At 38.8% G+C, this 27,999-nt stretch overlaps 1 protein-coding gene across 3 annotated transcripts in view; it reads left to right on the forward strand.

The window, feature by feature from the left end:
* Positions 1 to 27,999, forward strand: part of PDSS2 (decaprenyl diphosphate synthase subunit 2) — a 234,171-nt gene that overhangs the window by 168,458 nt on the left and 37,714 nt on the right. For all 3 annotated transcript variants that reach the window (XR_008959010.1, XR_008959011.1, XM_026511702.4), the window contains exons 5-6: positions 18,705 to 18,878; positions 19,822 to 19,953. Coding sequence is in view for 1 of the 3 variants with exons in the window: in XM_026511702.4 (XP_026367487.1) it covers positions 18,705 to 18,878; positions 19,822 to 19,953 (306 nt within the window). In the remaining 2 variants the exon portion in view is untranslated. The remainder of the gene's footprint in view (positions 1 to 18,704; positions 18,879 to 19,821; positions 19,954 to 27,999) is intronic.

Genomic DNA, 27,999 nt, shown 5'->3' on the forward strand with positions numbered 1-27,999 from the left:
TTCATTCAGCTTATTCTCTCACTTACTAAGAGACGAGTATTAAAGTCTGACTATAATTGTGGATTTTTTTTTATTTCTCCCCAGAATTCTATCAGTTTTTCCATCATATATTTCAAAGCCCTGCTTTAGGTTCATTAATCTTTAGGATCCTTGTGTTATTTTGATGATTTGATCCTTTTATCATTATCTTTTTTTAATGACCTTTTTTTAGCTCTAGTAATATTCTTTATGTTTATTTTTCTGTTGTTTTGTTTTTTGTGATCGCTACCTTATCTGATACTAATATAACCACTCCAACTGTCTTTTGATTAAAATTATGATATATCTTTTCCACCCTTGTACTGTTTTTTATTTAAAGTGGGCTTCTGATATGCAGCATTTATTTGGATCTTGCTCTTTTATTCAGTCTGACAATCTCTACCTTTTAATTTGTGTGTTTAGATCATTTACATTTGATGTGTTTATTGATATGGTTGCATTTAAGTCTGCTATCTTGTTATTTGTTTGCCATTTATCCCATTTGTTATTTCTTCCCTTTTCTTCTTTTTCTGACTTCTCTTACATTTATTATTTACAGTGCCATTTTGCTTCCTTTTTTACTTGTTAACTACAACTCTTTACTGCATTTTTAGTGGTTACTCTTGAGTTTATAATATATATCTTTAACTTATCACAGTCTAGTTTCAAGTAATAGTATACTGATACTTACAGGGTAGGAAGCTTACAAAAGATTATTTCTAGTCTCCCCTCTCAGGCTTTGTGTTATCTCATATATTTAACTTCCATATACATTATAAATCTCACAATACAGTGTTACTATGTTTGCTTTAAACATTCAATTATATTTTAAAAGGACTTAAATTTTTTTTAAGTCTTTTAAATTTATCCCCATAGTTAATATCTTCAGTGCTTTTCATTTCTTTCTGTCAGTCATCCAGATTTCCATGTGGTATTATTTTCCTCCTTCCTAAAAGATTTCTTTCGACATTGCTTATAGTACAGGTCTGCTGGTTTTAATTCTCCCAGCTTTTGTTTAAAAAAAAAAAATCTTTATTTTGACCTTGTTTTTAAGATATGTTCACTGGATATAAAATTCAAGATTGACAAATTTTTTTCTTTCAGTGTTTTAAAGATGTTGCTTCCTTGTCTTTTCACACTGTTGCCAACAAGAAAGTTACTCCCATCCTTATTTTTGTTCCTCTGTACATAATGTGTCTAAATTTTCTCATGCTGTTTCTGATTTTCTCTTAGCCATTGGTTTGGACTATTTGAATTATGTGCTTTGGTGTCATATTTTTCATGTTTCTTGTGCTTGGGGTTCATTAAGCCTCTTATATCTGTGAGTTGTTTTTGTCACATTTGGGAAAATTTTGGTCATTATTTCTTCAAATATTTTTTCTATCCTCCTCTCTCCCTCTCACAGGGACTCAAATTACTTGTGTAATAGGCTGTTTAACATTATTCCAGAGCCCACTGATGCTGTATTCTTTTTTTTCCCAGTGTTTTTGTCCTCGCATTTCATTTTGGATAATTTCTATTGCTGTGCATTTAAGTTCACCAATTTATATCTTCTGTGTTTCTATTTAACATGCTCAGTGTTTCTTCTAGATCTTAGACCATATGGACCACAGTTATGAAAACTGTTTTAATATCCCTGTGTACTAATTCTATCATCTGTGTCATTTCTGAGTTGATTTCAATGACTGATTTTTCTCCTCATTATGCATTGTGTTTTCCTACCCTCCCCCTTTTTTTTTTTTGCATGCTTGGTTATTTTTTTTTTTTTTTTAAGATTTTGTTTATTTGACAGAGAGTGAGAGCACAAGCAGGTGGAGCAGCAGGGAAAGGGAGACGCGTGCTCCCCACTGAGCAGAGAGCCCGACTTGGGGCTCGATCCCAGGACTCTGGGATCATGACCTGAGCCAAAGGCAGACACTCAACCAGCTGAGCCACCCAGGTGCTCCTGCATGCTTGGTTATTTTTGATTGGATGCCAGACACTGTGAATTTTATTTTGTTAGATTCGATATTTTTGTATCTCTATAAATATTCTTGAATGTTCTTCTAGAATTTAGTTAAGTTACTGGAAAAAGTTTGATCTTTTCAAAGTTGTGTTAGCCAGGAACAAAATAGCATTTAGTCTGGGGCCAGCTTTCCCCACCTCTAAGGTAAAACCCTTCTGAGTACTCTACTGATACCCTGTGAATTATGAGGTTTTCCAGTCTGACTGGTGGGAACAGGAACTATTCCCAGCCCTGTGTGCACTCCAGGGGTTGTTCCCTCTGTACCTTCTGAATGATTCTTTCCTCAGACTTTGATAGTGTTGCTGCACCCAAGCATTGGTAATACTCAGCTGAAGACTTCAGGGAAACCCTCTGTGCAGCTCCAGAGCTCTCTGTGCAGCTCTCCTATCTTGAGTACTCTGTCCTGTGTACACTAGCCCCTACTTTGAACCCCTTTGGCCTCTCTAGACACACTGAACCATCTTCTCAACTCAAGGAGACTGACAGTTAGGCTCTACTGCAACCTGACATTCTCTCTAGGCAATCAGCTGGAACAATTTTAAGACTCATTTATTTCCCACCTCTCAGAGATCATGGTCATTTGTTGCCTGATTTCAAATGTATTAAAGCTCTTGCTTCATATATTTTGTCCAATGTTTTAGTGGTTTCAGGTGGAGGGGTAGATCCAGTCTGCTACTCCATCTTGGTGGAAGGGCCAGTACTCATGACTATTTTTTGATTTGTGTTGTAATGACTTTTTAAAAAATAATAAATATAGCATTTTCCTCCTATAAATTTTATGGTGTCTTTGTGTTGCTAGTACCCTGTGTGCTTATTTTAGCGTGTCTATTGCCATGTGTACTTCAGCCATGAGAATAAGAAATCAAAAATGGCTTCAATGTTTTGCACCCAGTTTACCGGGAAAAAAAAAATGATGATAGATTTGACATAACAGAGGCTTGGTTATAGAGAGAAGTAGATGCATTTGGATGAATCATATTAATGTTGAGCTGTTGGCAAACTCTCCAGATGGAAGAGTCAAGAGCTCCAGAGAGGTAATATGGGAATTCCTTTTTGTAGACTTATAGGTAAATCAGTTTGGGTAGACAAAGTAACAAAAAGTTTAGGAAAATAAAAATAGAATGGAGAATATGGAAAGAAGTTGAAATTGTAGTCAGCACTACCATGATATAAGTAGACTTTGAATTTGACATTGTTTCTTCCCAACTAAGTCTGAAAGAGGCATATGTTGTGTTCTGAATTTGTCATTATTTGATGATTAATTCTATAGATAATTTTTGTATAGAAATTTTTTCCTGAAATTAAACAAATAGAAATATATGTGATGGGCCCATTGATGAATATGGTTAATAATAGCTTCATCATGGGGGCGGGCCTGGGTGGCTCAGTCGGTTAGACAGCTGACTTCAATTCAGATCATGATCCCAGGGTCCTGGGATTGAGCCCTGCGTTGGGCTCCCTGCTCTGTGGAGAGCCTGCTTCTCCTTCTCCCCCACTTTTGCTCTCCAACTCTTTCTCTCTCTCTCTGCCTCTCAAATAAATAAATAAAATCTTAAAAAAAAAAAAAAAAGCTTCATCATAAAATTGCAAACAGCCAGGGTGCCTGGGTGGCCCAGTCGGTTAAGTGTCCCACTCTTGGTTTTGGCTCAGGTCATGATCTCAGGGTGGTGTCATTTAGCCCCATGTCAGGCTCCACGATCAAATCAAATCTCCCTCTGCCCCTCCCCCCACTCACTCTTGCTCTCTTGTTCTCTCTCTCAAATAAATAAATCTTTTTTTAAAAAAAAAATTGCAAACAGTCAGTTCTCACAACATCTACTCAGGAATCAGAGGATGTGTAGTAATTTTATATCTCGGTGAAGATATTTCTTTTTGATGGAAACTGAGAGAGTAAAATTCTATCTCCTGATACTTTAACATAATAAAAAGACTGAATTTGGGATATCTAGATAAAGTGTTTCACATTGGATGCTGGTTGAATTGTTTGTTATCATGAATCCTACATTAGCCATAGAGCTAGATGAGGCAGTTTTGATGAAGTGCTTGTTAGTAAACTTGTACGGAATTGCGGCTGTGTGCACGACAGCACACTGAGTGCTACTGGATTATTCACAACAAAACTACATCCAAAACACAGACTTGCCCTCAAGGACCTGATGATACACGTAGCTTAGAGGGTAAACACACACAGAAAACCACTGGAGAGCAGTTTACCCATAAGACCACAGGGAAAATGTTATGGTACAGGATAAATACAGAGGAGAAAGTGCAGCATTGAGAGAACGCTATTTCAGGGGCGCTCCTTAGAGGAGGTAATTTTCTTTTAAGTTGAGCCTAAGAAGTTATAGTAGAAAGGAACTCAAAGTTGTTGGGGTTTGTTGGGATCGGGAAGTCACCTGTGAGCTTTGGCATTGTGTATTCATCCATTTAACATATCTTTTGAGCGTCTGCTCTGGCAGACACTAGCCATACAAGTGCTCAGTGAGGAAGACATCTTTGCCTTCAGGGAGCTTACATCTTAGTGGAGAGGCCAGCTCTAAACAATCATATACATGAGTGACCAAGAGAAATAACTGAGTTATAATTGTATAGCAAAGAACTGAATGAGGAGAAGTGATAGTGAGGTGTTAAGGGAGTTACTTTAGACTGGTTGGTCATAGAAGTCCTCTCTGAGGAAATAACGTTCAAGCTGAGCTCTGAATGACAAAAAGCAGCTAACTGTGTGAAAAAAGAACAGAGGGAAAAGCATTTCAGGAAGAGGAAGCAACTCAGGCAAAGGCCTGAAGGAGGAATCAGCCTAATGTATCCGCAGAACAGAAGGAAGGCCTACCCAGCTGGCACACATTGGACGAATAGTAGAGCAGTTGGAGGGAGGTGCCAAGAGGCAGACCGGTAGTATGAAAATACGTATGACACCAACATCCAGGTGTCTTGGATGCAGGCTCAACTAAAACCAAGAAACTTATCATTTTGTTTTAGGGTTACCCCGGTATTACCCTAGGCCTGCTCATTCCTGCTCTATTATGTGCCAGAAGCTGTGCTCGACAAATCAGGTACCTATGTACTGAGAACTAAGGTAGAGACAGTTGTAGTTGGAGCTACAGCAAAGGGGCCTTGCTGGGAAAGGTGGTCGTTTTTAAAAGGGATCCATGAGTCAGTGGGTAGGTCTTGAACATTTGTATTGGGAAGTTTGGATTTAAAAGAGTAAATAAGAGGAATGTGCCATGGGATCTTATACAATGAGAAGATCTGTGACAAAGATTATTGTAGAATCTGGATAAGATCAAGCAGAAGCCAAAAAAATTAGAAGTGGAGAGGCCAGCTGGAAGAGTGTTGAAATAACACGGGTCTGAAGCGACAGACAGGATTGTTAGCAGTGGAGGCACGTGTAGGGCAAGGGCCCAGTGGTTCAGCAGGTATTCTCTCTCTCAACTTATTAAGTGATTGACAGTTTATGTCTCCTGCTTTCTTACTGCCTCACTGTGTATTTCGTGGAATTGAGTCAACGTTCATCATGTTTTAACCTGTTCTTTATGTAGTGCAGCCTTTGGTTTTAATGCCTAGTACCCTCTAAATAGCATTTTGCCGTGAAACTTACTGCATTGCACAAAAATATGTTTTAAAAAGTAATAGACAATAATTAGAAATGTAGGGTATTTGTACAGGTTGGTTTCAGTCTCTTTGTCTTCAGATTATAGTATTTCTAGTCTTTCATGAGGGGCCCCAAGCTGAAACCACCCAGCTGAGCCATTCCTGAATTCTGAACCAAAGAAACTGTGAAACATAATACGTGTTTCCATGTCCTTTGCCATTTAACTGCAGTCTTCTCTCACTGTGGGCAGGGTGTACTTGCATGCCCTTGAACTCTGCACCCAGCCATTTGACTTGCTTTAGCCAATAGGAGGCTCTCTTGGGCTTCTGCGATCACTGTGAGAAAGCCTGTTCTGCCTAGACTTCTAGAACAAGAAGAATGAGGAACACTTGGAACAGAGCCTCTCCAGCCAACCCAGAAACATGCAGTGAGAAGCGAAGCCACCACTAGATTAGCTGAATTCAGCAGATCCACAGACATACGCACAAATGATGACTGTTTTGAAGCCACTGAGTTTGGGGTAGTTTTACCAACAGTGAATTGGAGTGAGAAAGAGTCAGACAATCTATGGGGACCTGGAGGTCTAGGCCAAGCCTGTCATGAGCGTTCTGATTGGAGCAGTTGTCTGGAGACTTCCAGCCTGAGGACCCAAGCCCTGCCTTCCAGGGCTAGGAACTACTAAGTAACTGGATTGTCAACCCTCCTCAGGCTGAGGAGAGCAGAGAATCGGTACTTGGCATTTCAGGCAAGCCATGTCAGGGCTGTTCGAGAAGCATCTACAGTGAGGTGCTTTTTGTGTGTGTTTCTTCAAGTTTTTATAGTTTATTAATCCTCACGAAAAACCTGCACAATCCCCACAGGTAAACTCACTATAGACTGTGCTCCTTCTTTTTGCCAGCACTCCTCCTTTCGCCTTGGCAAACCCCCTGACTTTCTTCAGTCTGTTCCTGTGTTCCTTTCACTGTTTTCTTGGGTTCTTTTCTTTTTCATACAGGCCATATCATGTTAGCCTGTATTTGGGTTCATGAATCGTAGGTCATGCTAAAGCCAGGTGTCTTGCCACCACCAAAATGAGCTTTGAATCCAAATACAAAGATGACATCCAGTGTGGTCTTGTTCCTTTTAGCAAGTTTTTCCTAAATTTCTGTCGAAGTTACTGTTGCCTTCCTAGGATGAACGACATCAATGACCATTTGTTTCCACTGACGTAGTTAGTTGGTCGTGAACTTCTTCCTTGTGATAGTTAACCATGTTGTTCATGATGGCGGTCATCCTCAGGTGGCCAGAGAGGGATACAGTGTTTCTTACAGACACGTCATCGAGCAGTGTGCGAACAGGAGCAAAAATAATGTGGAAAATTTAGGGTATTGCAGACTCTTCCCATAAAAATGGATGAAGGGGGTGCAAGGGAGGTTGACTAAAGAATCAGTGAGTTTGAGTTCAAAGAAACTAACCTTTTCAAAGTGGAAGGGAGTTCATATTGGAAGTTTTCTTTCGTAGATTGGAAATGGGAAAACTTTATTTTCCTTTCTTTGGAACTAAAAATGTCCCGTGTGTGTATGCGTCTCTGTGTGTATGTAAAAACTATCTTTAAAAGAAAACGTGTATTTTAAGAGATTTAGAAGTGAAACAGTGAGTGCTGTATTAAAGCTTTAAGATACTCTGGGGTATATTTCATTGGTACATTTACTCACAACCTGTCCCTCACATTGCACCCAAGGCATGTATTAACGAGCTAATAAAGCATGCCATGTCATGTTTTATTGTTTGCTGGGCATCTGTTCAAGCTTATATCACTCACATATCCAAGACTTTGAAGATGCTAGTGGTGGTGATAATAAATACCTATAATTTTACTAACATCCTTTTTTCATAAAGTAGGCACAGTCTTAAATCATTCATTGCAAATAAAAATGTTGAGTTTATTCAGATTTAAAGGCTACTGAGAGTGGCTTAAAATGTTTTCTTTATTATGAAATGTATCACTCATACAAAAGAGTATACATGATAGATACATATATAGTTTAAACAATAATAATAAAGGTACCCACCACATTTAAGCAATAGTACTGTATTTTTTTTAACCCACAAAATGTTTTTATTTAAAGGAAATAGCAGCAAATGTATTGTGAAGTAAACATATTAGAATCAAATGTAGGAGTATTAGGTTAGATATATGGAGGTGAAAAGTGAAGGTTGACACAGATACTGAGAAGGCAAAAAAGCTGTTGGTGACTGAGACAGCTTAGTACTTATAATGGTCCTTTCAATTAAGGAGACCCTCAAGTTTAGAGTAGGTCTGGTTGGTGAATGTTTTTATTTGTTCAGTGTTTAAATTGAATTTGTACACCATTTAGAGGTACTCTGGGTCACTCACTGATAGCTATCACAGCAAAATATCTTAAGAGGCAGTTTATTTGACTGAGAGATAAAACATGACTATTAAGCATGTAAATTGTTTAATAGAATACCATTCTGATCACAGGACAAGAATAGACCTTTCAGAAAATGAAGCCCAAGCCTTCAATTACCAGCTGTCTATATGCCAGTGAGTCTCAATTTATAGCTCCATCCCAGACCACTCCTGAGCTCTGGAGCTAAATATTTTGCTGCTTATTCAATATTTCTTCTTGGAGCTCTTACAGGCATGTTAGACTCAGTACATATAAGACCAGATAGATGATCTTTGCCTCCAAACCCACTCCATTCATCTCTGTCTTCACAAAGAGCACGACTGTTTATCCAGATTCTCAGGTCAAAAGCATAGCAGTCATCCTTAATCCTTCTGCCACTCACCAGGCTTACCCCCATGGCTGCCTTACCCCATCTTCTCATCACCTTAGCCAGCAGTGTAACTGGAAGGGAGAGGAGAAACCAGTTGCTCTCCTGAGCACTCTTCAAAGGTAGAGTGTGGTGGTTTAAAAAAAAAAAAAAAAAAAAAAGACACAAAATTTTTTACTTTCCTCCCGTGGTCTCTTATTAAGCAGTGAGGATCTATGTCCCTTCCCCTTGAATCTCGATGGGTTTGTGAGAGCTTCAACCAATAAAGTACTATAGAAGTGATGCTATAGGACTTCTCAGACTCAGCCATAAAAAGGTCTCTTAGAATGCCCGCTGTCTTGAAACACTCCCTCTATCTGGTCTCTCTCAGAACTCAAGCAACTCAGCCGCCTGCTAGGAGAAGTCATGTGGCCAGCCCGCAGGAGGTGCTCCAGTCCTCAGTCCCCGCAGGGCCTCATTGATGTGTGGGTAAACAAGCTATCTTGTTGGAAGTAGATTTCTGGTAACCCGGCTGTCCCAGCCCCTAGCCAGTAGATCATCCCCAGCTTTTCGAGTCTTCCTCACTGAGGCTCCAGGAATCACATGGCAGAGACCAGCCATCTTCTGTGTTCCCTTTCTGAATTCCTGACCCACAGAATCTGTGAGCGTCATAACATGGCTGTGGTGTTTATGCCGCTAAGGTGTAGGGTGGTTTGTGATCAGAGACAGATCATCAGAATATAGATCTTTTCAGCATATTTGAAGGCACTATGTTAACGTGATGGCTGTGAAGACTATGCTGAAAGATGGGGAACAGCATAAATATGCTCAGAACATCGCTGACCGACATTTACGCAGGTGCTTATGTTAGCTTAAATTGCCACAATAAAATACCACAGACTGGTTGGCATAAACAACAAAAATTTATTTTTTCACAGTTCTGACATGCAGGTTCTGGCTAATTTGGAGCATCAGGGACAGTTAACATGATGACTCTGTGATCTCGGGGTTTTCTGTCTCTGCTCTGCTTCCTGGCGTCCTATTTATGATCCGGCTGGTGGCAGTTTGGCTACAGTAGTCCTGGGTATGTCTGACGGAGCCGCATCCAGAGGAAACAGTAGCTAGTTCCCCTTGGGTCTCTTTCGGGGAGTCTGCTAGTGGACTTGCCTCCTGTCTCACTAGCTAGAGTGAGACCACATGCCCATCCCTCAAGTAATCATTGGCAAGTATTCCATGAAACAACGAATATGCAAAACGACCTCCAAAGTACGAAGGAGCTATAAGACGGAAGAAAAAGGCAGGCGAGTTCAGTGTGATCAAAAAATAGCTTATTAAGGGGACTTAGGGACAGAAGTGTGTTTTTGGCAGCAGCAAGGCTGCAACCCCACCTCCCTTGGGACCTATTTTTACAGCCTAGAGGCTGGGAGCACATACTAGAGAACCACCAAGAGGACAGTGCTTAAGAATAGGTGTGTGTCCTGGTCCTGTCTTCTGGGCAGATCAAGGGCGTCAGGCCCAGAGGGTGTACTTAAGGGTGTGGTTACATAAAAGGAAAGAATGTGGGAGGGGAAGGGAGCTGTGCTCAGGGAGGTGCAGGTCCCAGAACCGTGGTCATGGCAGATTAGTCCAAGATGGTGCTAGTCTCATTTACACATCAGAGCAGCAAGTACCTCAACAAAATTACTACATCTTGTTCGTAAGAAGGGAGAGGGGAGCGGATCCTGGGTGAGCAGCATCCTCCCCCTTACCTTCCGGGCTAATTCCAGTTTATTATTCAGAACAAACTCAGCTCCAGCAGTACCCACCCCTCCTTCCCCCACCCCCGCTGCTCTCTTCTCTAACTCTTCCTTAATAGAAGTATTCGCTCCCTTCTCTGTGCTATATGCACAGCTCATTTTTCACATACCAAACTACTTTCTAGTTACCCTGTTTCTCCCCTGCTGAACTTGTAAGCATCAAGAAGTAATGCCTAATTTTTAAATCCACAGTGCTCGGCATATAGCAAGCACGCAGAAAAATCAGTTCCCTGCATCTATTGCACATCTGTATGGTATCCCAAGCAGCAGCGTGCGCTGTGCATTTCAGAGCAGGCCACATTTGCTCTCGGTGCTGTCCAGTCTGTTCATCTCAAAGAATTATTCAGTATTCCCTACCGCCCCTACTGTGCAACCCATCTGAAGACCTTCTGCTGCCCTCTAGCTGTTCGGAGCCTCTCTCTTCCCAAGGATACCACCTGCTGAAGGATTTGTGCTATAGAAGAGTCTTCCCTTCTCCATCCTGACCCCCTTTCAGGGTGGTCATTCCTGTACATCTCACAAGAACTGACTAGTGCGGAGGGCAGGAAGGGACTGGCTCACTCAAAACTAAGAAGTCCCTGGTAATCCTCTCTAATTCGTGAGTGATGTTTTAATAGCTTTATTGTATAGAAGCTTTTTAAGATTTTTTATTTATTTATTTGAGAGAGAGAGAGATAGCAAGATAGCACCAGGAGGTGGAAGAGGGAGAAGCAGGTTCCCCACTGAGGAGGGAGACCGACATGGGGCTCGATCCCAGGATTTCAGGATCATAACCTGAGCTGAAGGCAGATGCTTAACTGACTGAGCCACCCAGGCGCCCCATAAAAGCAGTTTTTAAAAAACAGTGTTTAGTTATATAATTGTATCAGATCTTATCCGTTTCTCTCCTGTGACTTACAAAGATACAAAGCTTCCAGATACCTACTTTACTGTCTTCCATGTGATTGGATTATAAATCAGAGCAAATTATTTTACCTTATTAGATAATTCTGTTAAAATATTATACTTTTTTTTCCTCCCTAGGGATTCCTAAAAAAAATACTTGTGATGTCTACTATTTCTAATCTCATTACTCATCTTATGCTCTAGACTCTTGGATTTCTTCAATAGATATTATTAAAAGACTTAATTTACAGGTTGAAAATGCTTTTTTGATTCATAGATAAAGCATGTCATTCACTCTTAAATACAACCTACTTTTCCAACTACAAAAGATTTTGCATATATTTCTATTATGTATTAAGCAAAATAGATTCTAGTTGCTATATGTCTGAGACCCATCTCTGCCACTTAGTAGTGTCTGATTTTGGTCAAAATATGGTCTTCAGACCTTGAACTTAAATGGGAATAATGATCATTAAGATTTTTGAGAGCTAATTTAATAATGAATGTGAAAGTGCCATCACATAGCTAGTTCCCAGGAAATACGAGATTTCATTCTCCTCCTCGCTTCCTTCTTATCCCTAAATTTAGAGAGTCTTTATTGAAAATTTCCTGAACTTCATTTTTTTTTTAAATAAGGCTAGTTAACTGTTCTAGATCTTGTTTAACTTCTCAAAATGGCTGAAAATGGCAACTCAAAGCGAACATTTAAAATGGTGAAGTGTGGCATTAGAGAGATCAGGTCTCTCACGGAAGCCAAATTTATGCTGCATTTATAAAGATAGTGGCTGCAAGTATGTATCAGAAGTAGGAAGCATGAAAACAGAGGGTATTTGCATCCTTTCTTTAAAGTGCTTCTAACTTAGCAGATAGTCAGTTCCTTAATCACCCAAACTCTTCTTTTCTGATAATGTGAAAGATAGAAGTTGGACTTGGCAAGGTCTAGATGGGGCTTTGTCATCTTTCTGCATCAGTTAATTTGCTTTCCTTCTGTGGCCGTGGACTAGACCTTTAATCTCAACAAGCCACTTTATAAACACACTTTGGTCTCCTGTGAATACTTACGTACAAATGTAGTACTTTCATTAGAAAGGCAACTCAAAGTACGTGTCCCCCAGACAATTCAGTTAGCAGAGCAGCATATTATATCTGAGCAAAACCACCAATGCCACTATCTCAGGCAAACATCGTCTTGCAGGCTTCAGTCTGTGTGTGTGTGTCTGTGTGTGTGTGTATGTGTGTTATTTGAACCAGGCTTCCTTGAGCAAAAAGGTCATGTGACAGTGAATAAGAGACCTGTGTTTTTTAAATTAATGTACTTCTGTCTGACAGTCATTCAATAGGCATATTGGAATCTATTTCCTTTACGGAAAAAAGGAAATCCCATCGAAGATAAATATTCATTCGCTGTGTCTTCCTTTTATAGATAATAAATCTTCAGTGAAAACTATACATATGTAAGTCGATGCTATAAGAATATCTAAATCTCATTTACTCTGACTACATTCATTCATTTCACACCAATTCTATATCTCTGATGTGTGAAGATACTGAGTTGAATGTGGTTATCAAGCCAGTTTCTTGGTATGTTATAATTGTACATTAATTTTTCCTTTGTAATACAGCATGCTCTCGAAATATATACATGGCAAGCTGATGGAAATGAATGGAGGGACTTTGTTTCTTTGTAACCAAGTTCATAATATGTAGTCATTTAATGCTCAGGGAATAAGTGTTCTGATTAACTTAGAAACAGAATTATTAACTTACACCCTTATTACCTTATAGTAGTAGATTTCTGGGGACTATAAATTAATTGTTTTCTTGGTTATCTGCATTTTCTAATTTTTTTTTCAGTGATCGTGTATCACTTGCGTAATTTAAAATGTAGAAATAATGAATAATAAAATGTCTTAATCACAATAAGGAAAATATAATGAACTGAACCGAATCTTTCATTGGAAATCCTGCAAAAATTATTCTGAAACAGAATTATATTGCTTTAACTATATGTTTATATCCATATGTAGATACACCTATACATGCCATCCCTGGACTGCGAGCTTCCTGAGGACAGAGTATTTATTAATCTTCATACCTATATTGTTTGGCAGAGAACCAGACCCATCATAGAACCTAAGTAGAGTTTATTGTATGAATAAATGAGGATGGCATATAAACCACAAAAAGTTAATTGAGAGTCGTAGAAATTCTTTAAATGAAAATTTAAGCATTGGAGACCAAGAAATGTAAAATATTTCTCATTCATTTTCTTCTTTTTTAACAACTTTATGAGCTGTATTTTACATATCATAAAATCAACCCATTTTAAATATAAAATTCAATGATTTTTAGAAACTGTATCCAGTTGTACAACCATCACCATAAATCAGTTCTAGAACATTTTCACACACACCCTCATAAGGTCCCTCATGCCCGTTTACAGTTTCCACCCCCAGCCTAGGCAACCACTAATCTACATTTCACATAAATGAAGTCATACAATATGTGGCCTTTTGCGCCTGCCTTTTTCACTTAGCTTAATGTTTTTGAGATTCATCCATTGCAGAGCTTGGGTCCTTAGTTCCTTCTCTTTTGTTGCCGAATAACATTCATTGTATGAATAGATCTACTCGTTAGCTTTAAAAAAAATTTTTAAAGGACATATAAACACTTAATAAATGCAACAGATAAACATGATTCTATTCGTTTAGCAAACATTTGGTGAGGATTAAATATGGCCTGATTAAAGATATGTAAAGATGCCTAAGACAAGATCCATCCTGCTCAAGAAAAGACAAATAAGCAGGGGCGCCTGGGTGGCACAGCGGTTAAGCGTCTGCCTTCGGCTCAGGGCGTGATCCCGGCGTTCTGGGATCGAGCCCCACGTCAGGCTCCTCCGCTATGAGCCTGCTTCTTCCTCTCCCACTCCCCCTGCTTGTGTTCCCTCTCTCGCTGGCTGTCTCTCTCTCTGTCAAATAAATAAATAAAACGTTTAAAAAAAAAAAAAAGGAAAGAAAAGAAAAGAAAAGACAAATAAGCAATCATACAATTCAGAAAGAATTAAATGCTATGTTGTAATATAAGTAAGGCAACATTAGTCTAAAGAGGAAAGTATTTGTGGGAGTATTTGAGAATGCTTCTCAACGAAGTGATATTTGAACCGGATGTGTTCAGTGTAATAGGCAGGGGATGGGAGGAGATGATACTCTTTTTGAAGGGAATAATATTTTTAAATTCACACAAGTGTGAAAGTACATATTTTATTCAAGAAAGAGCAAATTGTTCTGTGTTGCCGGAATGCAGGCCTCAAAGGACTATTTTGGGTAGGAGATGGGGCTAGAAGTATTGCTTGGTACCAAAAAGGAGTGCCTTAAATGGTATGCTAAAGTTTCTCTTGATTCTATGAGCGGTAGGAAGGTGTTCCAGAATTATTTCAGTTCTTTATTATTTCCAAGTTAGGAAGGACAGAGGAAGGTGGAAATGAGAGAAAGAGAAAGATACCAAAAGAAAGATAAAGATTTAGCAAATATTTATTGCACATCTAACGTACTGTATTGAATGCTGATGATTCAGCAGAGGGCAAAACACACAAAGTCCTTGCTTTCGTGCAGCCAACATTCTAGCAAAAGGGACAAGCAATGAACCATTGAACGAGTAACTGTATGAGGAGTCTAGTTGTATCACAGAAAAGAGGTTTAAACAGAGTAAGGAGATAGGAAATGATAAGGGAGGGAGGGAAACTATTAAAGATGAGTTGAAATTTGAGCAGAGACCCCCAAGTAATGAGAAACTGAACCCTGCAAACATCTGGGGAGAGTGCGTGACGGAGAATAGTGAGTTAAGAGGCCTCAGAAGAGCATGCCTGGAGTGTTAGAGAAACAGCACAAAGGCCAATGTGGTCTGTCTGGCTTAAGTTGTAAAAGGATCACCCTTGCAGCTGGGTGAACAATAGACTGTAAACTTGTATGTATTTCATTTCACATGTGTGTGGGCTTATATGTAGGATTAATTCCTGGAAGTGGGATTGCTGGGTCACAGGGCAAATACATTTGTGATTTTCATGGATACATTGTAAAATTGCCATCCAGTCTCCTCTTCCAGGAGCTGTGCTTGAGAGGCCTGTTTTCTCCACAGCCTCACCAGCACTTAGTAAAGCTTTGAAGAGGTGGCAATTTTTTCTAATGGTCGGAAGCACCCAAATCAAGATGGCAACAAGGTGGCTTTCCTTTTGGATGCCCTAGGAGAGATCCATTTCCTTGCGTTTTCTAATTTCTGCCTTCATTCCTCTGCTCGTGGCCCCAGCCTCCATTTTCCAATTTAGCAGCATGGCATCTTCCAATCTCTCTCTCTCCTTCTGTCATCACATGGCCTGTATGATTCTTTTGGCTCTCCTCTTACAAGGATCCTTGTGTTTACCTTATGCCCACCCAGTTAATCTGGGATAATCCCTCTATCTCAACATCCTGAATTCAGTCACATCTGGGGACTGCCTTTTGCTGTGTTAAAGGTTAAGATCTGGGGAGAGGTGGGTGCAGGGGGCACAGTATTAGCCTACTGCAGGGAGATTTCCCATTTGTCTGTGATAGAAAATGCAAATACTTTTCCTCGCCGTTCTTTGTCTTCTAACATTGCCTGTGGTTTTGTGGTTGGTTGCTTTGCTTTTGTTTTTGCCATTTGGAGTTTATCCTGATAAATGATATAAACGCAAATCAGTCTGTGTTTTTTTTCTAGATTGCTATTCAGTTGTACCAGCACCATTTACTGAAAAGTCCAACTTTTCCCTAAAATTTAATAAATTCTTGTATATAGTTTGATTTCTGGATTATTTTGTCCAGTTGTCTTTCTGTCTAAAAAGTACACGTATTTTTTAATTACTAAGGCTTTATAGTATAATACGTGGTATCTTTGTAGCTGTAATGTTTAGTAGGGCTAGACGTCTCTTGCTGTCCCTATCCACCCCTTCTCCCTCCCCCAACCCCACACACACTGCTCTTCCTGTTCATGGTTTGCCTGCCTACTTTTATTACGTTTGTTCCATGTGAACTTTAGAATCAGCTTGCCTGGTTTCAGGACAGAAAAAAGGTCTTTTTAGTTTAGTTGGAGTAAACTTTATGAGGTTGGACTGTACTGTCTTTTTTTTTTTTTTAAGATTTTATTTATTTGTTTGCCAGAGAGAGATAGAGTGAGCACAAGCAGGGAGAGAGACAGGCAGGCAGAAGCAGGCAGAGGAGGAGCCCAACATGGAACTCGATCCCAGGACCCTGGGATTATGACCTGAGCCAAAGGCAGATGCTTAACCGACTAAGCCACCCAGGGGTCCCTGGAATGAACGGTCTTTAAACATGATATGTTTTATATTCATCTAAGTTACTTGTGTTCTTTCACTAGTATTTTAACATTTTCTTCGTATCAGTTTTTCACCTAAGTTTATTCCCAGCTTTTGAATCTTTCTTTTCATAGATATAATGGAAGAAAAGACCCTATTTATTTATAATACTTTCTGATTATTTTTTATGCATGAAAACTATGGTTAATACATTTGTCATATTAATTATACATTATATTCATTTTCTGTGCTGCTACTTTATTGAATTATCTTCTTGTTTATTGGAGTTTTTAGTTGAGTCTCTTGGTTTTTCCCATATGCAGTTATATTGTGTTCAAATAGTAAGAGTGAAAATTTTCCTTTCCGATACATCTGTCCTTTTCTTGCCTCTTCCATTACACTGTTAAACAACAGTGGTGTTGTGCATCTCTCTTATTCCTAACTTTAGTAACACTCATGTTTCTTTTTAAAGTATTTGCTGACTTTGAGGCTGACACACAGACATGCACGTGCACGCACACACACCATTAAAGAAATACACATCTGTTCCTATTTTATTCAGGGTTTTTTTTTTCTCCCTCAAGAATAGGAGTTGAATTTTGTCAAATACCCTTTAGTATATATGGAGAGATAATATGGTTTCTATCTTTGATTTATTAATATGGTATGTTAACTTTGCTCATTTAAAAATACATTCTCAAATACCTAAAATTAAATGTTATTATTCATGCCTAATGTTTTATAAAATGCTTATGCACTGTTTCTCCCTTGGGTGGCCTTTTTTATCATTACACAGTGTTATGTTGCACACTTGTAACTGTTGCCATAAGTGGAACTTTCTTTTTGTTTAAAGGCATAATAAATAAAACAAAGCTGAGAATTTAATCTAACCAGTGGGCTTGAAGGTGCCCTTCAGCATGGTGAAAAAAGTAGGGCTAGATCTGAACTGACCTTTTCATGATCCTGTTTTCTTTCTTTTTTTTTTTTTTTTTTTTGTCCTCAAAGAATGATGGAAGAAGAAAGATTATGGTATGGTAGCAGGAAGAAAGTGTTTGGATTAGTTAATCCTTCTGGATGGGTTCTAGTTTGTTTGAACTTTCAAAGAAACTCCATAAAATGATGTCGTTTTATATACTTGTTCATCATTCTTGTCCTCAGGGAGCCCCTTCCTAGAGCGGACTCGTCCATTAGGCCCGCCACTAACTCCTTGTACCTACTGAGTTCTTGAAATGTGGCTAGTAATGTGCTCTAAGTGTAAAATACACACTGCTTTTGAAAACTTAGGATAAAAAAATCTAAAATATCTCAATAATGTTATATTGATTATATGTTGAAATAATATTTGGGATATATTGGAATAGATAAAATTTGGCATTAAGATTAATTTCACCTGGGGCGCCTGGGTGGCACAGCGGTTGGGCGTCTGCCTTCGGCTCAGGGCGTGATCCCGGCGTTGTGGGATCGAGCCCCACATCAGGCTCCTCTGCTATGGGCCTGCTTCTTCCTCTCCCACTCCCCTTCTGTGTTCCCTCTCTCGCTGGCTGTCTCTATCTCTGTCAAATAAATAAATAAAATCTTTAAAAAAAAAAAAAAAAGATTAATTTCACCTGTTTCTTTTCACTTTTTTAAATGTAACTACTAGCAAATTTTAAATTGCATATGTGGCTTACATTATATTTTTATTGGCCATCACTGGTCTAGAGGAGGTAGGTGTGTGTATACTTATAGATACTACAATGATTTTCATAATTTAAAAAGTTGAAATTAAATAAACTACCCTTATACACTCCCTTATGTCCTTGTTTCTTCTTATGGGAATAAATTTGGATGGATAATGGCTCTAATCCTGCTCCATTCTAATGGGTTACCTCCTCTGTGATTTTTTATTTAACTGTTTCTAAGAGAGTGCAGTTTCTTCATTATGCCCTTGACATTTCCACATAAGTTAAAGGCAATAGGCTTCTGGTGTTTTAGAATACCAGCACTCAAGAACTTATGTGAATATAGAAGGGAGTTAGTTTGGAGGTGCAAGTTTCTAATTTTGCCTTATCCTACAAATAAATTTTAATAGAAGTGTCCTAGTTCAAAATAAAATTTACTTCAGCATTTCTTTCATTTTTCCCGCCTAAAACAGCAGTTCCCACCCCCTTAGTTCTCTTTAGGTAGCACTGGGGTTTAGCATCTTTTAGTTCTGTCTTATTGCAATAGCCTGAGTGTTTTAAATAGTTCATTTCTTTACTCTTCTATCCTTCAAAAGCCAAAACAATTAAATTACTCCTAAAGCATTTTTGTAAAATCCTGGCTTTATTGAATTCTTTTTAGGAAAATCATATCACAGAAGACATTGGAATATCGGCTTGGAAGAAGCAGACTTTTCTCTCCCATGGAGCCTTATTAGCAAAGAGCTGCCAAGCTGCCATGGAGTTAGCAAAGCATGATGCTGACGTTCAGGATATGGCATTTCAGTATGGGAAGCACATGGCCATGAGTCATAAGGTATTTGCACATTTTCTCTTTTTCCAGGACTTAAATAGCTAAAATGATACATAAGAAACTTCTTGCCATTTAATAAGCTGCTTTTATATCTCAAAAAAATGTTTATTGTGTGCTTAAAATCTATCAGCCGTAGATGGTGATTGTTATGTGATATAAACAGTATGATTGGTGAGTACTGTGTAACTCTGATAGAAAGCTACAACTTACTTATACCATATTTGTGATGTTTGTCTTTTCTCACTACCTGAAACGGTTCTTGAGAGAATTGTTGCAAATTATTAAATAACATGTAATATTGCCACTTACAGAATGAAAGAATATTTGCATTTTTATTACAGTTCCCTTACAGTTTCTTATGTAAAACAAATTATGGACAGTAAATGAAATTTAGAAATATACTGAGTAAAATTGAAAGCTTTAATTCTAATAATTGATTCTTTTGAATGGGCCTAATGAAATATAAAGTCTCAAGTTAGCTGTTATATTGCTGTCTCTGTATATATGTAACTTAAAAATTCCATTTAATATATATTTCTTAAATGTTACTTAAATAGCTTTTGAGAGAGGAGAAAATATATACATATATTATGGATATGTAAAATATCTCCAGATGAGTTTTTATATATTTTGTTAAATCTTAGATCTGTTTATTAAGCAATTCTATTTACTAAAACTTTATTTAAATTATTGCTTTTAACTTAAAAAGTAAAACAAAGTCGGCTGCCAAATAGAAAAGTAAATGTGTCAAGGAAAAATTATTTTAAAGAATTCTAAAGATTACTGCTAATCATATAAACTGATCTTTTGCTTATTAAAGTTCATTTAAAAGCTGTATTCCTTTAGCTTCATTTTTCACTGCAGTAACTGGTGCTTTCTGAAATGACTAAAACATACTAGTCTGTATGCATTTTACTGATTTAACTCTTTTGACTCCTCCTCCTAGATAAATTCTGATCTCCAGCCTTTTATTAAAGAAAAGACCAGTGACTCCATGGCTTTTAATCTAAACTCAGCTCCTGTAGTCTTACATCAGGAGTTTCTTGGAAGAGATTTGTGGATTAAGCAGATCGGAGAGGTAAAACACAGTTATTCCTATTTTAGGGATCAGTAGAGTAGTATTTAGTTGATTTTAGAACATAATTGATATTTCATGATGAGCTAAGCCATATAAGAGCATTTTCATGTAACAGGTAACATTCTTACTGTATAACCTGCATTTTTAAGAGGCAAATGTTAGTTGAAAGTTAGGGCTTGAAATACTGTTTTCTTATTATCTGAGTTCTTAGAATACTGCAACGCAAAACCAGTGCCTGTGGTGGATGCTAATTAACTCAGAGGATTTTTTTTTTTTCTAAAGGCTTTCAAAAATTGGGCTATGGTAATAGCACCACCCTTTAACTGACGGCAATTTCCCATCTGCAGACTCTAGCACAAGCTGCAGAATTCCAGAAGCTCCGTCTGTCAGCTCATTGGGTTATTTTAAAACAAACTTGGACCCTGAATACTCAAATTCTGAGGTATTATCAAAGAAAAAAAAAAGCATGGTAAAGTCAGAGGGGAAAGGGGGCTTACATTGGGTGAATTTCCTACTTTGTTGCAGGAGAGAAGGTATGAAAGATGAGAGGGAATTTTTTTTAAATTTTCTTTTAATCCAGAAACTCTGGAATGATAAAATGTTGCCCTTTTACCCAAAACTTCATGGAATTTATTTAGCTTTGTGGTGCTAATTGTTTGGGTTAATGTGAGACTGGACTTGGGGAACGAGGCACAGCTGAGGGTGGGGACAGCAGCCATACTTAAGCAAAGAGAGCCTAAGTGATACCTGCATTTGGAACGATAGATTTTCCCTCTCCCAGCCCTCTTCCCTTATTGGCTTTCAAAATGCCATCAGCCAGCTTAAAATCCCTCATAGTCACCTGGTAGAAAATGAGAGGATTCATTTCTGGGGAAATTGTCAAGTCCAGGAGAAAAGACCTGTGGACCTGGGTGTTTGGGGCTCCCTCATGCCATATCCCTGACCAGTCCTCCTACAGGGAGGCCCACCAGTTGACAAGCCTCAGAGTAGCCAAGTGCGCAGAATATCCAACTGAAATAGAGTAGGTAATAGAGGACCCCTGGGCATTTGAGAATAGCCTGTGCCATGAAAGAATGAGTCAAAAGCAAACTGATGAGAAGGGAACTTGGAGGAAACAGACCATGCAAAGAAAGAAAGACATTCCAAAAGCATTATAATCAATCTACTCAGTGAGAAAAGACACTAAATTCATGAAATAAGAATAGGTGATACATAAAAAGGGATAATCCAAGAATAAGAAGTCAGAATCATAAAATATAAAAGTAGGAAAGCAGAATTTTTTTAAATCAGAAGAATAGAAGATACAAATGAGAAAATCTCCCAGAAAGTTGAACAAAAAGTCAACAGAAGAGATAAGAAAATTAGAGAACCAATTCGACATATCCTGTATTTGTTAGGAGTCCCAGAGAGAGAAAATCAAAAGTGGAGGTAAGAAAATTAACAACAAAAAATTGTAAAGAAAGAAAAATCCTGAAAGTTGAAGGACCTAAGTTTCCAGATTGAAGTGGTGCCCTAAATAATTATTTTTAAAAGACTCACATCAAGTCACATTATTATCACATTTTGAAACAATGGGGATGAAAAGAGAACCTAATACTTCCAAGAAGAAAAAGAAAAGCCTGCATACAAAGGATCGAGAATCAGAAAGGCCTCTCAGTTGTGACACTGAAAGCTTCAAGACAATGAACTAATAGCTTCAACATTCAAAGAGAAAATTGTTTCCAACTTAGATTTTTATGACTGTCACATTATCAAGCGTGGTGTTAAATAAAGACAATTCAAAACAGATACACAAGATCTCGAAAAACTTTACCTCCCAAGCATCTTTTTTCAAGAGATGTATTTCAGGCGATGTGTTTTATTAAGACGAAGGACTAACCAAGAAAGACATGGAATCTAGGAACTAGGGGATCCAGACATAGGCTGGAGGCAGTGGAAATTCCCAGGACAACATGAAAGGAAGAATAATAAACAGTGATAATGCCAACAAGAAGAGCACTTACTGTGTGCCAAGCACTCTACTAATGAGGAGCCTGAGGCCCAGAGAAATTAACTTGCACACGGTCACACAGCTAGCAAGTAGTGGAGCCAGGATTCAAACCCAGGCAGGCTCGCCACAGGGCCCACATGCTTAAGTAACAAGTGACATGCCACACGGTCTCTCATCCAAGCAAGTCCTAGGCTGATGGCTATGCCTCCAGTCCAGACTGGGACAAGAGGACAGAGATCTCTAGGAGAAATTTTTCTAAGGAAAACAATGGAACTAACATGCTTGACCATATCAAGGATTTTTTTTTTTTAAGATTTTATTTATTTATTAGAGAGAGTACGTGAGCATGAGGTGGGGAGGGGCAGAGGGAGAGGGAGAGGCAGACTCCCGACTGAGCAAAGAGCCCAATGCCGGGCTCGATCCCAGGACCCCGAGATCATGACCTGAGCCAAAGGCAGACACTTAACTGACTGAGCCACCCAGGCACCCCAACCATGTTGAGAATTGAAGACAAATTAACGATAGATACGTAGAAAACTAAGTGTTACTGTTTAAAATACCCACGTCATTATGTTGGTTTGTCTTGTGAGTCGGGTTTGGACAGTGCACAGAGATGACTACTCCGTGACGTCTGGGGCCTCAGCTGGAATGACCCAGAGGCTGGAGGTGACTCAGCTCACGCTGGCACCTGGGCTGGGATCTCAAGACCACGTTGCTGACCAATGAGCATGCTCACACGTGGTTCTTCCATTTAGCTTGGCTTCCTTGCAGCATGGCAGCCTCACACTCGTCAGATTTCTTACTGGCCAGCTGAGAACTCCAAACACAAGTGTTCCAGCAAACAAGGTGGAGACTGCATCTTCTTCTATGACCAGCCTCAGCAGTCACACACAGTCATTTCCATCGTCTCTTATCAAACACTCACAAGCCCACCCACAGTCAAGAACAGTTTGTAGACTCACCTAGCAACGGGAAGAATGTCCAAGAATTTGGGGCCAAGTTTTAAAACAGCCACACTAAACATATGGATTAAGATAAGCAGTTATTAGCTGTTGTGAAAAAATTTTAAATGTATAAGAAGGGAAATACAACATAATACTCTACATGGCTTAGAGAATAATATTTATACAGCATACAAATATAAATACAGAATATTGATTTAAGCCAAAGAGTGTAATCAATGGGAGGAGGGTAGGGAAAAAGAGTATGTTTCATCATGTAAGAAATGTAATTATTCCTTTCATGGTAGAATCAATAGATAATGTCTGAAATTTAAAATCAAGGAAGAGCACTGTTTGAAGATAAACAGCAGAAGAAACAGCTAAACAGAGGGACACAGAACAGATAGGGTCTGGAGAATGCTAGGTTGTTTTATGAGAAGTCTAATAGTTGGCTTTTTAAATACATGTGTTTGCTTTTATTTAAGAACATAGTTTAAAATTGTATATCGTTTGCTGTAGCAATTCCACTTCTAATAATCTATCCTCCAAAAAAGGTCAGATGTGAACAAAGACTTACCTATTAAAATATGCACTAAAATGGTAATTCTAAAAAGAAAAAGTGAAAATTGGTTCATTTAAAAAATAGAAAAAAGGGGGCACCTGGGCAGCTCAGTTGGTCAAGCATCTGCCTTTGGCTCAGGTGGGGATCCTGGAGTTCTGGGATCGAGCTCTACATTGGGCTCCATGATCCTGGAGTCTTAGGATAGAGCCCTGGGTCGGACTCCCTGCTCACTGGAGAGTCTCCTTCTCCCTCTCCCTCTGCCCCTCCCCCCGTTCCTTCTCTCTCTGTGCGTCTCTCTCTCAAATAAATAAAATCTTTTTTAAAAAAAAGAAAAAAGGTTAAATGAAATGTAGTACAATGAAATATCATACAACTATTGAATATTGGATTACTGGGGTGTATTTGTGTGTTTTTTGACAGCTGAACCAAAAATATATATACAGATGGTGTTAGTAGCTCTAATTGGGTTACATTAGAATACATTGCAGATTTACATTTTGGTTGAAAAGATCCAGCTAAATATGTTGAATGGAAGCTACCAACTCTCCCTTGGCTATTTACATATATTCATATATATATGTATCGGAGATATGAATTTTAAAGAAGCTTCACAGAAAAGGGACATATTTAATTTTTAGTTTCTTTGCAAGCATACAAAGTCCTAAATGTAGACAACATGAGAATCCAGGATTTCCTAAACAGCTGGTGAAATATTCCCAGATCACCAACTCCAACTTGATTTTAACTTTTCAGAGGGATATCCTTTCCAAATAACCAGTGCCTTAGGCAGTAACTCAAATAAATCAAATAGATCTTGTCCAGAGGTCAGTAAACCCTGCCGAGATGATGTCTGTGAGCAGATAATGACCTGCCCACCAACTTAGGTTCCCTGTGATACTATCTAGACCCTCATCCTTCAGGAAAGACTGGCAGTTTATTGCCCATCTCACAGCACTGCCAGGCCGCTGGGGTTTGCTCCAGTATCTTCAGACCCTTCTTACATCTCCAAGTCTGAGTCATGAACAGGATCGCTGGTGAAGAGAAGATTCATTCATCTGAAAGAAATAAGAAATAGGAAATTGGTTTTTGTCATGCAAGGGGAAACATTCCCCAGGTTAAAGGCTCCTTACTTGAGTTTATTTTAATCTTCTAAATTATAATATTCATGTTTATATAAAGCTCTAGATGATGTAATGTTGTTCTGTGAATGCCCCCTAGTCAAAGTTAGGGGACACAATTAGCATAATACCGGAGAGGGACTTTCTATCCTAAAGCTCAGAGAGGTCACTTATTAATCCTGAAATTAGTTCTAGTACTCTCTCGTACTCTAGTTTTTCCTGATATTTACCTCCACTGCATTTTTGTGATCCTTTCCTCTGCAGGTGTTGAATTTTATTTCAATATCCTTGAGAACAGTGAATTCACCTTTGAATTATCTGTGGCAGCTGGCATAGTGACTTACTTGGAATAGTCATCAAATTAATATTTGTCAAAAAAGTGTATGTGGTATGGTTTTCACAGAGTTAGGCTGTTTGATGGCAGCTCTGTTTTGTTAAAGAGAAAAAGTCAAGTTGGTAGAGCAGAAACGGCCCATAGAGGACCAGGTTTTAAAAGATCTGGATTCTAGTTTGGACTTGGCTAGCATCTGTATAACCCTAATCACAGTCTTTCATGTCCTTGTTATTATTTTCTGTAAAATGATGCTGTTGAACTAGGTCATTCTGAGGTCCCTTTCAGCTCTAAAATAAATCTAAGAAATAGGTCTTATAGGTAAGAAATGCATTATAAGAAAAATATTAATCTCTATTAGAAGCTTAATACTAGTTTTGACACTGAGAAATGGAAAAGTCTTGCTCCCAATGATGGAAGTCACCTATGATTTCTTACTATCACATGTAAAATTACTTCCCTGCTCTACACAGACAGGTTTGTGTTCCATCTACCCTTTCGATTTCCTGCTTGGAGAGAGTGAGAATTAATGACTAGGCAGGGAAGGGAAGAGGAGATCACATACCCTTAGTGCCCATTCAACATCCTTGTGAAGCCAGGAAGAAGAAACTTCTGGAATTTTTCATATCAGGCCCTGCTACCTCTTCTTCAACTCCTGAAGTCTTAAGATTAGATAGCTTAGATAGCTGTCTTCCATCACACCCATAAGCAGGCAGGTGCGTATGTGTGCTCACACGCACACACACACACACACACACACACACACCCCTTTTGTAAGAGGCAGTTAAGAGCACCAGGCCAGACCTGAAACAGCTGAAAAATATTGTTGAACAATGTTTCCATACTAAATTCTACCTTAATTTTAAATTTAAATTTGAAGCTGCTGAAAAATAATGATCAGGTAAAAATACTGAGTGAATGGGTGATTCACCCTAGGGAGGTGAAGTCATTATTCAGTTACCATTTTGATTCCTAATAAAAGAAACGAGAATCCTTCAGAGAACCACAGAGCTCTGACTCTCTCAGGGAGTCCAGAGGCTATTGCAGGTCAGCAAGCTTTATTTTTAATGATCCTTCTAGTTTTCTGCTGCATTATAAGTCACCGAAGAGATAGGAATTATGATTATGTATTCCTGGCTATTTCTGAAAGTACTAAAATGTCATTTAGGCTTGTGACTTTCTGACACTGTCATAACCGGCCATAAACTACCTTAAGTGAACTACATTTTACCACTGCTAAGCTGTAACTCACTCATCCGTAGGTATCCTGCTATTACTTCTTATTCAAACGTGAAGCAAAGATTGCTAGCCGAGGCTGGTGTACGTGAACATAACCGTGGATGTTCTTAAACAAAAGAGAAGATGCACAGAGAGTCTTCATTAATGTTTCCTGACATTCTTCTAATTATTTACGTTATTTTGAGTTGTTTCAAAAGGAATAATATTGATATCCTCTACCACAGACGGTGGACAGTGTGGGCATTTGAAGGGAATGTTAATGAGACCACAAAGAGTGAAATGGCTCTAGGTATCTCCTAAATTAAAATATTTCTTAAGGTTTTCTGTTACATTTAAGGAAACAGAGTGCTTGACCACAGGATATACAGCAGTAAATTGCCTGTAGGTTGTCTGTGGCCTCTTAAAGAGGGGATGAAAGAAACACACAAATACAAGGAATACTGTAATGATGTCATTTAGAGAGCACAGACGAAAGTCAAGAAATGATTTGAGAAACTGATGGTATCTGAGGGGGTCCTTGAAGAAGATCTCAGTGGCACAGATGGGAATGAGAGGCTTCCTAGGCAACAAAAGTCATGAAAAAGGAATGCAGATGAGCAAGTGCACTGTATCCAAAGAAATACAAGTATTATCATTTGGGTGGAATGTGAAAAATATAGGGCAGGATAGGGACAGGCAAAGAATCGCTCTGAAATAGTACGTAGTGCCTATATTTAAAGACTTCGGTTCAAACAAAAACATGTACCTGAATATTCAGATGAGCAATGTTTACAATAGCCAAGGGAGTGGAAACAACCAACCTCCATCAAATGATGAATGGATAACCAAAATATAATATGTCCATACAATGGAATATTATCCAGCCGTAAAAAGGAATGAAGGATTGATACATGCTACAATATGACAAAAATGTTCTGGAACTGATAGTGATGACGGTTGCACAACATTCTGAATGTACTAAATGCCCCTGAATTATGCTCTTTAAAATAGTTTAAATGACGGGGGCTCCCAGGTAGCTCAGTCGGTTAAGCCTCTGTCTTTGGTTCAGGTCATGATCCTAGAGTCCTGGGATCAAGGCTCGGCAGGGAACCTGCTTTCTCCCTCTCCCCCTGCTGCTCGCCCTGCTTGTTCTCTCTCTTCCTCCCTTTCTCTCTCTCTCTCTGTCTCTATCAAATAAATAATTAAAAAAAGAAAAATCTAAAAAAAAAAAGTTTAAATGACGAATTTATGTTATATGAATTTTACTTCACTTTAAAAAAATAGACTGTGGATGTTTGCTTGCAGAAAATGAACTTGATTCAGGTCAGGAAGCAGACACTGAAAGTTTTTGAACAAGGTAATGCCATTGTCTGAAATGTGTTTTAGGGAGTTATGTCTGGGCACATCCTATAGGACGAAAGGAACAAGGAAATAGCAGAGAGAAGGAGATCAGTTAGGAAGTTTTGCAGAACCTATTGATAAGTGCAGGAGAAAAGTACTGATCAGAGCGTTGGCGCCAAGAATGGGAAGGTAAGGAGGTTAGGTGTAAAACTCACTTCAGAGAGGGGCGCTTGGCTACCTCAGTTGGTAGAGCATTGATCTTGGGGTTGTGAGTTCAAGCCCTGCCTTGGGTCTAGAGATTACTTAAAATCTTGCGGCGGGGGGCGGGGGGCATTTCAGGGAGAAAATGTACAGGGCCTGAAAATTGGTATGATAGGGAGAAGCTGGCAGGTGTGTACTGGGGAGGGGCAGTCAGAGGCCAAAACCAGGATTTTGAACTTGGATTATAGGAATAATTGTGCCATTAATAGAAATAGAGTTAAATGGAAAAACTGGTTTAAATTTTATTTTTGACATCATGAGTTTGAGGTGTACCGTCAGGGTTA

This window comes from Ursus arctos, unplaced genomic scaffold (genome assembly GCF_023065955.2).
Source record: "Ursus arctos isolate Adak ecotype North America unplaced genomic scaffold, UrsArc2.0 scaffold_13, whole genome shotgun sequence".
In the NCBI taxonomy this organism is placed as follows: Eukaryota; Metazoa; Chordata; class Mammalia; order Carnivora; family Ursidae; genus Ursus; species Ursus arctos.